We start from the raw sequence: 13,368 nt of genomic DNA on the forward strand, positions 1-13,368 counted from the left end.
CTCTCTCGGCATCATCGAGTCTAAGAAACTCGGGCCATGCACGCATGATGCCGGCCTGCATACGGCAAGACTGCCGATTGGCTGGCCTCGGTCGGGCGCGGAATATTGCTTTTCCGCCACGAGAGCGCTGGTCGCGTTAATTGGCAGGCGAAGCAGTAGCGAGTCGCTGGGAAAGGCTGGCCGCCGAGTTTCTAAGGCGTCTCTCTCTCTCTCTCTCTCTCTCTTCTCTTCCTCCCTCTCCTTTATTCTCTCCTGCTGGCTCATTTGCCGTGCGAATCCCGTGCTTCAGAAAGACGTCGACAGCGATACACAGGGATTGGGAAAACAGTGATAATTTCTCTTTCTATCATTCTCTGCTGCCTTTGGCGCTTAGACGCCTCATCCACCGACTCGAACCGAAGCGCCGTCGCGTTTGCTTTGCTTTCATCAAACGCTGTCAACATCGTCGGGCTTTCTCGCCACTACTCTCACCCCCTGAAGGCATCTCTTGGCCATTGACTGTCGGGACCACGGCAAGACTTCCATCATGGCCGATATCGACGACGAGCTCCTTGCTCTTGCGGGCGGTGACTCGGACGAGGAGGGATCCGTGAGCGAGAGCCGAGAACCCTCGGCGTCGCCGCCGCCTGCTTCCGAGGATGAGACGCCCAAATCACCAGAGACCAAGTCAAAGCGGCGATCAAAACAGGACGATTCGGAGGATGAGGGCGAGGCGTAAGTGAATCGTTTCCGCCTCACATTGTGCTGCCGAGCAACTGGGGGGTCATTCAGAGCGAACAATAGACGTCGCGGCCGCTCAGTTTCTCCTCACAATGGAGTCAATTCCCCTCCTCGTCAGCCATCGAGCATTTATTAACATGCGACTGTCCCATCTTTCTCTCTTCAGATCCGATGCTCCTTCACACAATTCCCTAGAATCAGCTTCGATGGACGAGTCCGACTCCGATGCGGAGCCTGCGCGCGGCACGACTCGCTCTGCCCCTGCCGCCGGTGCCAACGATGATGACAAGTATCCTGTCGACGGCATGTTCATGAGCGAGGCGGAAAAGGCCGAGATCATGGCCATGCGAGAAGTCGAGCGAGAGCAGATCATCGCGGAGCGAGTTTCTGAGATAGAGCGTCAGCGACAAAACCGCCTTTTGCGACAGATGGTCAACAACGTGGAGATTGAGGAGCGCAAACAGGTCAAAAAGAAGCGCAGCGCCGACACGGCTGAGCTCGAGGACGGCCTGCGCAAGGCATCGAGGACGAAGACGGGCAAGAGCGGCGAGTCGGCCATTGATTCCTTTCGCCGGGCTCGTGCCGAGAAGCAGAGACGACAAGAGGACCGAGAGAGGCGGAGGGATGACGTGTCGCCAGATGGCCGTGAGTCTAGAGATCCAGAGGACAGTGACGATGAGTTTGGACAGACGCGCACTCGCTCGCCGGAGAAAGCTGCAGCTAGGGAGCTGCCGCCACCGGAGCTTCGCGACTTCGAGAGGGTCCGTCTCGGCCGCAACGAGTTTGCGCAGGTTTGCTCTACCCCTGGCTTCGAGGCGGCCATCACCGGATGCTACATCCGCATCGCTTTGGGGCCGCACCCCGAGACGGGTATCGAGCAGTATCGCATGGCTCTGATCAAGGGTGAGTTTCTTTTTGTTTGACATCGTCGCTTGCTGCATGTGCTGACGATGCTGTGCAGGATTTACAACCAGCCGACCATACGCTTTAAACGGCCCTCAAGGCTCTTTCGTAACCGACCAATACGTCAAGGCTGCTCACGGCAAGGCCGTAAAAGAATTCCCCTTCATTGCAGCGTCAGGTGGCTCGTTCACAGAGGTACCGTTGTCTGAATCGCATTTCCTCATTTGCGAACCATCATGCTAACATAGTGACGACCTAGGCCGAGCTGAACCGATACAAAGTGACGTGCAATAACGATGGTGTCCCGTTGCCTACCAAAGAATTCCTGGTCAACAAGATTGATGATATTAACGCCTTGATCAATCACAAGTGGACGAATGAGGAGATCAAGGCTAGACTGGCGAAGCGCAACGAGCTGCGTAAACGCTTCGACCCACAGGAACGCCAGCGGCTGGCCAACCTTGTGGAGGAAGCGGCCCGGCGAGGCGACGACCAAAGGGTTGAGGAGCTCCAAGCAGAACTGGAGAAGCTGGGTAGAGAACGGCTTGCCTTCAAAACTAGCTTGGGACCGTCGAAAAACCCAGAGGCCACCAAAGCTTCTTCGGAACAGGACCGACTGGCGGAACGTAACCGCGAGAATCGTCGGCTCAACCAGGAGGCAGTCCGAAAGGCTCAGCTCAAAGAAAAGGCCAAGGCGCGAGAGATCGAGATGGCCCTTAAGCGCGGCGAGGTCATTGAGGAAGACTACTCGCGACGACTACGAACCAAGGCCAAGTTCGTGCACGACGTCAACGAAAAGGTGGGCGAGAAGCCAGAAGCTCCAAAGGACAACGGCTCGGCCGCGGCGACCAACGGGACCAAGGGCCCTTCGTCATCTCAGATACTGCCGCACCTGGCGAAGCTGCAAGAGAAGCACTACTCTGAGAACAAGGGTCTGCCGACGATCCACAAGCCCATCATGGATGACGACGTTATTGGAGCGCTGGACTTGGAGATTGACGTGGAAATCTGAGCCACTGGGCTCAGCTTCGGCTTTCTGTTGCAGGGACTTGGATCACTATTGCTTCTACTACCTGAACCTTACGTACTCCCCTTTATTGACGAGTGGTTTCTGCGAACAGAAAAGCGGGCAGGGGAAAAGACAGAAGGGCATACTTGGAGTTGGACGGAACGGACTGGATTTTTAGCACAAACGGTTGCTCCTCTCCCGCCGCGAAAGTGAGCGAGACGGCGAGAGGGCAGAGCAAGTAGTGAGGTAGAGCATGTACATAGATGGTGAGAATTCTGAAGATCAACGACTTGATGATGATTTATGCTGTATTGTTCCGCCGTGCGCTGTCTATTGTTTGATTTGAGTCGTCTTGTCTATCAGTCAATGAGGATGTAAAACGCAATTCATTCTAAACGCAAGCAAACTCGTTTTTTTTCCGCTTGGCGATCAAATGCAATGCCAAAAGCCAAACTTGGAAAAATGAAACAATAAACCAGTAAAGGAGAATTCTAGTTCAAGAGGAGAGAGAGAGAGAGAAAGGCCATCTACCCCTGAAAGTTCCTGAAAAAGCTAACGTCAAACTTGTCCAGCCGGCCCTGCAGACGCCTGTACCAGAAGAAGCCGGTGGCGATGGCGTTGACGAGGATGACGGTGGAGGTGGTGCCGAGACCGGACCTGAGGGCGCCGAAGATGTTGCCGAGGCTGTTGCTGGTCTTTGGGCGGCGGGATACTATGGCGGTCTCGCTGGTGTTCTTATTGTTGTTGGAGGAATTCGAGGTTGCTTGTGCTTTGTCGTCGTCGTCGAGGTCGTCTTCGATGCGGGAGCAGACTTGGAGGAAGAGTTGGGGGTTGTCTGTGATGACGCCGTCGATGAGGGCGGGTGATGAAGATGGTGAAGAAGAAGAAGAAGAAGATTGAAGAGCGGCGAGTTTGCCTTTGTCGTCTGGGAGGGAGGACGTCGATGATGACGACGATGATGATAAGGGGTGAGGAGGTGAGGAGGAGGAGGAGCAGGAGCTGGGAATGTTTTTGCGGACGCACCACTCCATCCATTTGGGCTGGTTGACGGTCCATGCAAAGACGGGGCGGTCGGCGGCTTTGGCTTTCTTGAGGAACCATGTGCCGAGGGGCCCGACGAGGATGAGCTGGAGCATGTTGAAGGCGAGGTTGGGGATGGGGAGGAAGTGGTTTGAGTAGGAGAGGGAGGTGGAGATGTGGGCGAGGGGGTAGGAGGGGAGGTGGTGGAGGGCGGCTTTGATGAATGTTGCCTGTGTTTTTTTTTTCTTATGTTAGTTCTTTGTTGTCTTAGTTGTGGGAGATGTTGTGATGGTGATGATGACGGGCGTAGGGGTGGTGGATAGGGGGGGAGGGTGAGGGGAGGGGGATGAAGATGAATTGAGTCTGGAAATGGGCGAGTATTGGGGGTAAAGGGGGATGGATTCAGATAGATGAAGGGGTAGGTGTTGAAGGCAAGACGAGGGGTGAAACTTACGTTCCAGCATCCAAGGATGATGCGTTCGTCCCAGGGAGTCGCAGACGAGACTTCTGTCAGAGCACAGGAGATGGCCCTCAGCAGGTCATTGGCATTGTCATCGATCTAAAGACAAAGACAAGGGTTTTCAAAGTCGATAATCAGCAAAAAAGTCTTGCAAAGCACATGAAGACGACGGATACGAGCCATGAGGGAGGAGAGAAAAAAAGAAGGAACAAAAGATTGCTTTCTCTCTCACCTTGATGTCTAGCAGGATCCAGATGTTTTCCGTTTCTGGGCCGGAGACGAGATACTCTAGCAGATCGACGAGTCGAGGCAGCGCCTCATGCGGCTCTTGCAGCGTCCGCAGACTGGAGAGGTAGGACCAGGTGCAGTCCTTGATCAGCAGATCGACGCCAAAGCATCTCTTGAGGGAGGGATCCTATAATGATAAGGTACTTGACATTAGCCTCTCGAGTTCATCTCATCTCATTCTCATTCTCATGTTGTCTAAGTCATCAGCAAACCTACATGAGAAAGCACAACGACGCCATCCTTGGAAAGATGCACATCCGTCTCGAGGGCATGCGCACCGACGTCGACCGCCTTGCGGAACGCGGCCATGCTGTTCTCGGGCAGCAGGGCCTTGAAGCCGCGGTGGGCGATGGCCTGCGGGAGGGAGCGCGAGGGGTTGCGGCGGGAGGGGATGGCCGAGGCCCATTTTGCGGCTGTTTGTTTATTGTTGTTTGTCAGTTTTCGTGGAGTGTGTGATGCTGTTGTTGTTGTTGTTGATGATGATGATAAAGATGATGATGATGGTGATGGAAATGGTTGATAAAGTGGATGGGAGAGAAACTGGTTTCGTATGGGAGGAACATACGCTTTGGGGCGGTGATGCTGCGGTGGAGGGGACGCATCAAGGGCTGTCTCTCCGCAGAAGCCGTCGTCATCTTCAGATCTTCCTTCTATGTATATGTCTTGTTCTATGACTTCCTCCGGTTGGAGTACCTGAGATCAAAAGATACAGCAATGAAATGAGAGCAAGAATGGGTAAACACAATAACGGCGGTTTGTGTATCTTTGGTATTAATAATTTGGAGATGCAGTGGAAGAAGAAGACGGAGAAGGAGGAGGAGGAGGAGGGTGGCGGACTTTGTCCAGCTGGTCTCGTCGTCACGCAAGGGCAAACCCGTGTCGTTTGGGCGGATATAAGTCGCAGCTCAAAAGTCCGGACTTCCGATGGTTGTTGCTGCTGCTGTTGTTGCCTCTCGGGGTGCTGTAGAGCGATCAGGTCGGGTTTTTACTGATTTATATCACACAAGGCGAGGAAGAAGAGAAAAAGAAGTCCGAGAGAGAAAAGAGAGAGAGAGATAGAGAGAGGGAATACATGGCATTCTTTGCCATCTCGCTTTTTGTACTTGTACGCTGTCACGAAAGAAATGGCATCTCCATCCATCCATCCCATCTAGACCAGTCCAGAAACCAAAATCCACGCCGCATCTAAACATAGAGCCGCTCAGGACAAGGGAAATCCACTAAATAGAGGCTTCCCAAATCTCGCATATCATCAAGTGGGCATGAACCAAGAAGAAGAAAAAAAGAGGCCATGGGAATCAAACCACATGCGCGCCTCCCGAGGTGACCCATCTTGAGAATTTTATCAGGTTAATATCATTTTGCTTCTTAGTTGCCCCTGAACAAGGTGTCGTGTCGCCACCCGGTTTTATATCTTGTTTTGTCCAGTTGCCAACGTACGAGCATGTACCTATCAAGGTAATCAATTATTACAATACTACTATAGTAACTATTCTGTGCAGAAACGTGTGCTTCAACATGTCAAGTTTAGCTGCCGGACACGATAAGCACCTTGTCTCCCGGCGGCGACAAGTGTAAAGTAAACATCTCACCCGTCTCACGCCACTCATATTGATCCTTGGTAACTATTTATCTGTTGCTCTCTCTCTCTCTCTCTCTCTCTCTTCTCCCTTAATTGCACCTTTTGGCTGATAGTAAAGCACGCTCACATACATGCGTACATACATTCAGCTCATTTACTCTCACAGTACAAACAATCCCATCTGTATCTACTACCTACCTATTTATTCAGCACCACAACTCCCCCTCCATTTCACCTCAGGTCAACAGCTCCTCCTCACCGCAGTCATTTACAAAACCACACCCCACGCCCCTATGCATAGCATCTGAAAATCACCGCAAAGCTCGAGGGCTCCCCAAAGTGCTACGTTACAATACCCTTCAACCCGCTAATAAACTGGATATCTCTTTTCCTTCTTCTTCTTCTTCTTCTTCGTCTTCTTGTCCTTCTTCATACACGCCCCCCCCCTTCCCTCCTTGATCCCCTGTCCAGCACAGCCGCGAGTCATCGTCCCGATCAAGTTCCCTCTTCCGAATCAGGAGGCAAAACGACAAGAGAGAACAGAGAGAAAAAAAAAAAGGGTCAAAAGGCCCATAAAGTAGATATGTACCGTGATTGCCGACCAAACAATGCAAAACGTGCTTTGCTGCGTAATGGAGATACATGCCTTGGCTTCATCCGTTGGGTTTTCATCCTGCATCAGCTTGTAGCAAAATTCCTCTTTTTTCCGTGTCCTTCCGACGCAGGGTCTTTAAGCGTCTTTCATGCAGCTTGACAAGTGCCTTGTTGTATGTACTCGGACTATTACCTAGCAGTAGAGTGTACTGTCATCGATCCATGCCCGCATCGTCGTCAACCAGGTGGGTAAAGCAAGTACCTACTGTAGGGGTCCAGGCACTTGTAGCCTTGATTCAACATGCCGGTTCATGCACTGATAAGATGCCGTCAAACCATCACGAATCAGGCATCACGCATCAGGGACCACGGAGATCAATCAAACTTCTTTTCGATTCGTCGCGACAGTGGTAATACTGATCCAACGAGACCATGCGGCGTCCACAAAAAAATCATGTACTAATGGAAATCAACAGACATGTGCACTCCAATTGTTCGCCCTTCCATCCATCCATCCATCCATCCATTCCATCCATATCCTCCATATCGGGCAGCCATCCAATAGGCTTGTAATCCCTCATATCCTCGTGGCAGCCTTGGAAGCCACACTACCTGGGTTCTTGTGGTCTGCCGAGTCATAAAAGGAAAAAGAGGGAGAAAACACAAGAGAACGCGAGAAGAAAGCAGCAGAAAAGTCCACAACAAATCGCTCCAGCATGTGCGCCAACCCAGCAAAACGACTGATTGAAAAGGAACCGTTACATCGAAAAGCAGTTTCAGATAAACCAAGCGCCTCATATCGCCACCGCACCATAGCGCCATGGAAACAGAAAAAACATCCCCCCTGACTTGACACGCCATCCTTCACAAGGACAGCCCGTGAAGCCCGTTTGTTGAAAATCCGTCGCCGTTGTGGTAGTTGACTCCCTGCAGCTGCTTGCCGTAGTCAACGTTTCCCAGGCTCAGCCCCAGCTCTGAAGGCGAAACTTCCTCCCCCGAGCTGAGGCTCTCGTCGCTCATGCTCAGCACGCTCTGCGGCGGCGCCGGGTTGCTTCCGAACTCGCCAATGTTGAAGTTGCTTAGGTCAAATGCGTCTGGCGACCAGTCGCTGCCAGTCGAGTGACTCGCCATGGCAGCCTCGATGCTGGCGCCTCCGTAAATCACGTCGTACACGTTGTTCATCCCACTGTCCATGGATCCAACCAGCGCTTCCCAGTCGGAGCTGGACATGTTGGGCGTTTTGGCACCCTGCTGTCCGTGGTTCATGTAGCCCTGGCCGCCGTTCTGCACCCCCATGTGCTGTCCCTGCATGCTGCCGGAGGGAGACGTGGCGTGCTTGTTCGTGAAGGAAGCGTCATTGAGCGACAGATAGTCGAGATTCTGCCTTGGCTGGGCGCTGGGAGAAACTCTAGCCATCTGCGATACCGACGGCTGGCGCTCTTGCCGGTGCCCATCAAACGACTGGCGCGACGGCGCCTGCTGGCCATTTACATTGGGGCCTTGAAGGACGGCCACGTTGCCCATCCAGCGCTTGTCCTGCTGACGGGTCAAGTCCGTCTCGCTCGCCGATGCCGGGAACTGCCCGGCCATTTGCGGCGAGTTTTGCTTGGGGAAGCTCGTCGGAGGCGATGAGCGACGGGGACCCGATGTCATCGACGACTTGCGGACGTGCTTGTTCATCAGCGATGGCGACGACGGGTCGGTGACGGTGATGAGCACGCTGGCGGCTCGTTCCAGGTCCACAAACCCCGGCGACTGGTTCTTGCGGAGCGTCTGAAGGACGTCATTAACCAGGCGCTCGTCCTCGCGCAATAGCTTGCTGTCGCGCTTCAGGTCAATGGCCTGGTAGAGGAGAGTAAGAGCGCACACGGCCAGCAGATCGCACTTGTTCATGCAAAAGGAAAAGGACAGGCTCCGCTCTTCCAGGAGCTGCGCAATCTGGATAATGTGCTTGCTGGATTCGCTGATGGAAATGAGTGCCGGCGCAGCCTTGGGGCCGAGGTTGGATCCAACGGCCGGGCGGTAGATGAGGGTGCGGATATAGTAGTAAGTGAGTGACTGTCGCCCGTCTGTGTTAGCCCCTTGCTCAGTATATTGGAAACCATACCATGCTTTCACTTACCAAAAGAGGTGACCGGCTGCCAGTGACATCTCGCGACGGCTTGCCCTGGGCAAAGTTGAGCCTCAAGTGGGCTGGCAAGTCTTGGTACCAGCCATCCAGCTCGGCCTCAAAGGCGCCCATCTGCTGCAATGAGAGCTCATAGCTGGCACTCGCAGGATAGTTCTTGTCCAAGACACGAGCGAGAATGCGGGTTGCCTTGAACAGGGCCAGGGCGCTCGAGATGCGGGTAAACTCTCCTGGCAGCGTGGGCAGGAATCCCTTCTCCGTCACGTACTCGTCATCAGTGTCGGATGGATATTCCGCTTGGACGTCATCCTCCTTGAGCATCTTGGGGAGGCCAGTGATGGCAGCCGTCATGGTGTCCAGGGCGTACAGCGTCCAAAAGACCTTTTTCCTAGTCTCAAGCGTCAAGGCGCCAAAGGAGAAGCGCTTTTGGCTCTGGTGCAGACCCAGCCGGTGAGAAAGGCCCACGGCTACGCACTTGTAGTGCTGGAGGCGACGATAGTCGGCTCGAACGGTGCAGTACAGCAGAGCCAACACAAGGCACTGTAACGTGCTCATGGTGTTCTCAAGCATCAGAGACTCGAGCGCTCTCGTCCATTGGTACTCGCAGGCAGCCACCTGCGGAATGTCTGGAGACTCGGACGAGAGGCCGGCAAGGGAAAAGACGAGGTAGAGCTGTGCGAGCTTGTAGTTGCACTTGACCCTCTCGGGGTCATTGACAAACTCTTCATAGATGCGGAGAAAGGTGGGCTTGTGGAGGACAGGGAAGAGGGGTGCCCATTCCTGGAAGAAGACGTTGACGCATCTGTCCGAGAAGATGCGAGGAGGGATTCTGGAGATGTGGTCTGGCAGCTTGGCTACGAGCGGAGTGCAGCCTTGGATGTGTAGAAAGGCATCTGGGGTAAAGTCACTGCATGGCTTGCCGCTCTCTTGCATCTTGCGCTTGAGGGAGGCTATAAAGAGAGATACGTCAGAATTTGAGGCCACGGGCGTTGGGGAGCAAAGAGCGATGCGTGTGCATCTATACGATGTGCACTGGAGAATGCGAAGGGAACGTCATGTGTGGCAAAGGATCAAGGGCATGGACATACCGATAAAGGCGCGCCCGCTTGAAGAACCCATAAAGTACGATTCTGAGTTCTCGACGCCCAGCAACAATTGTGTAGCCTGCACTCGGAACGTGTCCTCCTTCATGGTGGGCGAGTCCCTTGGGCCATCCGGAGACACGGGCGTGGCCATGGATGTGACTGACGGCCTCCGTCGTGGGCCGTTGTGATTGTTTGAGTGCATCGTCGACAACATTTCGATTTTCTCATCCTTCTCGTCTAGCAGGTCCTTGAGCTCGCGGACCTCGCTCTCGAGCGCGCGCACCCGCTCCTCCAGCGACTCCGTGTATCCGCGCGGGAAAGCACGCCGGCTCAGCTTGTCGCTGGTGCGGCACTCGAAGCCGACTGAGGCACATTGTGAACATGTCGGCCGGACGCCGTCGCAGCGAATCTTCTTGCTGCGGCAGCGGTCGCAGGCCTGGGCGATGCGGCTCTGGGCGCTGTTGCCCACCTTGATGACTTTCATAGGCAGGATGCCCGGCATGGTGGCGGCAGCGATCCGAGCGTCGCTTGGGAGATGCTATTGGGAGGAGACGAGGTCAAGAGATCGATCGGGAGTGTTGTTGGTCAAGGCTCTACGGGAGCAAACGCTTGGGGGACCGGGGCTTGCTTCGCCCACCAGCCGTTGGTTGGCGCAACAGGGCGGATGGCAAAGGATGCGCGGTAGCAGCAGGGACTATGGAAAGTTGGACGAGGCTCGGGTCGGGTCGCTCTTCGAGAAGCACGGCGACGTCGTAGCAGCAGCAGTAGCAGTGGTGGTTGTTGTTGTTGCGAAGTGCTGAGGTCATGCGAAGTTGAAGAGACAAAAGCGTTTGTTCTCCTGGTTGGCGGTCGACAAAGATGCGGATCGGCCGCGAAAGAATATTGTGGGGGTGTGAGAGATGAGATGGAAGGGAAAGGGAACAGAAGCGAGGAGGCAGAGAAAGGCGAAGTGGAGCCTAAAAAAGGACAAAGGAGCGCCGCATGAAGGTTCGCAGGCAACATGAATCAAATCCCGGGGAAGGGGATTGGCCGGTGAGATGACATGCAATGCAATGCGCTGGAGCTGGGCTGCTGGGCTGCTGTAAGGCAGCGCCCTCGAGCGCTACTGTCCGCTGGGGTGCTCCGACCCGGACGCTAAGCTGCGCTGCTAACCAGCGCCTGGGCGGCCTGTAGCTTCGGCGCGCCCACGAGGGTTGCAACCAACTGCCAGCCGGCGATGGCGAGTTAAACGGCCCTCGAATCCCAGACGGCGAACCTACCAGGTAGGTGACTACCTATCTATCTACCTTACATGTATTACTCGTGCATATGTATCATGACACGCCTCGCTTCGTGCCTCGTTTAGACGGCAGAAGCAGCATCGCATCGCATCGACGTCTTCCGCAGGCTGCACAAGGTACCTACTATTACCTGCTGGCATGCACAGCTAACTTACCTAGGTACCTACCTCCCAGCACCACCAAAAGCCACGCCAGCCCGCCCAGTTGCTGATGGCAAAGCCGCACGCCCCTAAAGAGGCACATCGTCGCCCTTGACTAGGCCGTGCTCCACCGCTCTGCAACTCGCTGTTGGGTCTATCCTCGGGTCGTGGGCTCCTGACGTTGTTTCGTTCTTCTTCAACGTGTGTAGGTCGTCTTTTTCTTCATCTTCTTCGCTCGGCTAGTGGCCCCTGGTACGTACGTACAGTATACAGTACTGCCTACTAGGTAGTAGTAGGGCCACCACAAGATGCGAGGGTCGCCCCCCCACTCCGGCTCTTCCTCTTTAGCCATTGGCGATTGATGGCTGCTGGGATCAACTTTGGACTTGTACTAACGATCCAGCTGGTTTTCTAGCTTGCCAAGTGTTTTGCCATCGATACCGAGCGAAAACCATGTTTGTTTGGCGATAATGGCAGGTTGTCATCACTATCATCATTCCCATTTCCAGCAAACAAGACGCTGAGACAAAGCACCGTTGTCTCGCGCGCTGAAAGACAGCACACACGAAAACCCGTACCCAGCATCGCGACATTTTAGCCCCGACCGCCGCACCTCGCACTGCCAATCCGGAACCCACTTGGGCTGGCTCTTCAGTCAGATCGAGCGCTGTCCCTTCCGATATACGGCGGCGTGGAGGGTCTGACGCGGGATTCAGGTCGAGCGCAAGTCAAGTCGGGAAACAAATGCAACCCAGTGTTCCCCCAACAACTCACAGCGAGCAGCCCGTCCCATCGCCATACATGCAGACATGCAGTAACTCTTTTCTTCCATTCCGATACCTGTTAATCTCACCGTAGAACCCGGCCTTTCTCTATCTTTTTTTCCCTCCTTCTGCTGCCAAGCCATATCACGCAGGAACTCTTCGAACTCGCTCTAGAACAACGCCTCCTAGTCCTTGTCAACAGCTAGCGCCGAGGGAAACATGGACTCGTGGCCTGATTTACCCCAGATTTCCCGCGGGTTTGCCCCCCCTTCCTGAGGCGCACATGGTGCGGGGTGGGAAAAGCCGGGGGAAGCAGCTCGTTCGCCCTTCTTCTTTGCCTGGCAAGCTTAGGGCTTGGACGAGAATACCGTGTAAAGCAAGTATGTACTGTTCGTACGAGGAGAGCGGGAACTGATGACGACGGTCATGGTGGACTGGACACGGAGCGGAATCTCCTCCATGCCTGGTGGCGTTTCGTATGCGCATTGCAGACCTGACCTGGCTTTGGCACGGTGTACATCCACCCGGGTACCGACCGATGCTGTCATTCGCCTCCGACTCGTCCTTGTCCTCGACAACGTGACTTGCAAAGCCGTTGCAGAACAACGTGATGCTTCCATCGCCAGCCGACTCGCATGCAGAAGCAGACGGCGTTGCCGGAGAGTCGACAGTTGGACCATCAGTCTCTCTTGTTGCCGCAATGGAATCGGCGTGTTTCTTCAACGCCCCGACCAGCGGGTGAGCGTCTACCTAGAGGAGGTGCATGTTCAGCGGATATTGGCCGGCACAGCCGGACCCTTGCCAGGATGCCGTCAGCTTCCTTCACAGCCCCAGCTCGAGGCCACGAGACACGGGAGTTGGCTCGGATGCCAATCGTATGTGCTGCTTTGTCCTTTGCAAGTGCTGGCAATTGAAGCCCTCCCGGGTGCTGGAATTGTGTGTCTTTGCTCAAGCTTCAAAGGGAACCAGTCCAACGTTCACACCCATTTTATTCTTCTCTTCCAGGTATTATTCACTGTGCCAGGTCATCGTCAGATCGGCAACTGTCAATGTTGTGTCTTGTCGGCACATCTATTATCCTCCATGGCCATCTCTAGCGCTCCTTGATCCCCGTATTTCTTGCGCCAAAATTTGGGGTAGTGGCATCTCCATGCCAAGGTTAGGAAAGCGTTAGCAACAAACCTGGGACATGGGGTGCATCGCAAGGGAAAAGCTTGAAGTCTAAAATCATCCCAGCTTTCTGGTCATGCCATACAACTAACTGCCAAGCACAACGGGACATCACGGGTTGGCCTGGATCCAGATTCAACTTTAGGCTTTATCAAGAGATCTTTGAACATGATCGTAGCTCCCGAGTCCGCCCAAAAGCTTCATGATCAAGGGGGTGAAGCGATT

At 54.4% G+C, this 13,368-nt stretch overlaps 3 protein-coding genes across 3 annotated transcripts; 1 reads left to right on the top strand and 2 right to left on the bottom strand.

Annotated features, from left to right (window-relative positions):
• Positions 1 to 857: 857 nt before the first annotated feature.
• Positions 858 to 2,635, top strand: TRIREDRAFT_63678 (uncharacterized protein; the record flags this gene model as incomplete). Its single annotated transcript, XM_006966238.1, has 4 exons — positions 858 to 1,623; positions 1,682 to 1,818; positions 1,883 to 2,353; positions 2,435 to 2,635. 4 exons carry the CDS (start codon positions 858 to 860, stop codon positions 2,633 to 2,635), a joined length of 1,575 nt encoding a protein of 524 aa, XP_006966300.1.
• Positions 2,636 to 3,414: 779 nt separating this feature from the next.
• Positions 3,415 to 4,811, bottom strand: TRIREDRAFT_63395 (uncharacterized protein; the record flags this gene model as incomplete). The annotated part of the gene is made up of 4 exons (XM_006966342.1): positions 3,415 to 3,897; positions 4,107 to 4,211; positions 4,345 to 4,527; positions 4,656 to 4,811. Coding segments are annotated over 4 exons (927 nt in total), but the record flags the coding sequence as incomplete, so codon positions are not given.
• Positions 4,812 to 6,951: 2,140 nt separating this feature from the next.
• TRIREDRAFT_49232 (N-terminal binuclear Zn cluster-containing/DNA binding domain-containing protein) lies at positions 6,952 to 10,291 on the bottom strand (the record flags this gene model as incomplete). Its single annotated transcript, XM_006966343.1, has 3 exons — positions 6,952 to 8,634; positions 8,699 to 9,654; positions 9,793 to 10,291. 3 exons carry the CDS (start codon positions 10,289 to 10,291, stop codon positions 7,441 to 7,443), a joined length of 2,649 nt encoding a protein of 882 aa, XP_006966405.1. The 3' UTR covers positions 6,952 to 7,440.
• Between the last annotated feature and the right edge of the window lie 3,077 nt (positions 10,292 to 13,368).

This window comes from Trichoderma reesei (genome assembly GCF_000167675.1).
Source record: "Trichoderma reesei QM6a unplaced genomic scaffold TRIREscaffold_12, whole genome shotgun sequence".
Lineage (NCBI taxonomy): Eukaryota > Fungi > Ascomycota > Sordariomycetes > Hypocreales > Hypocreaceae > Trichoderma > Trichoderma reesei.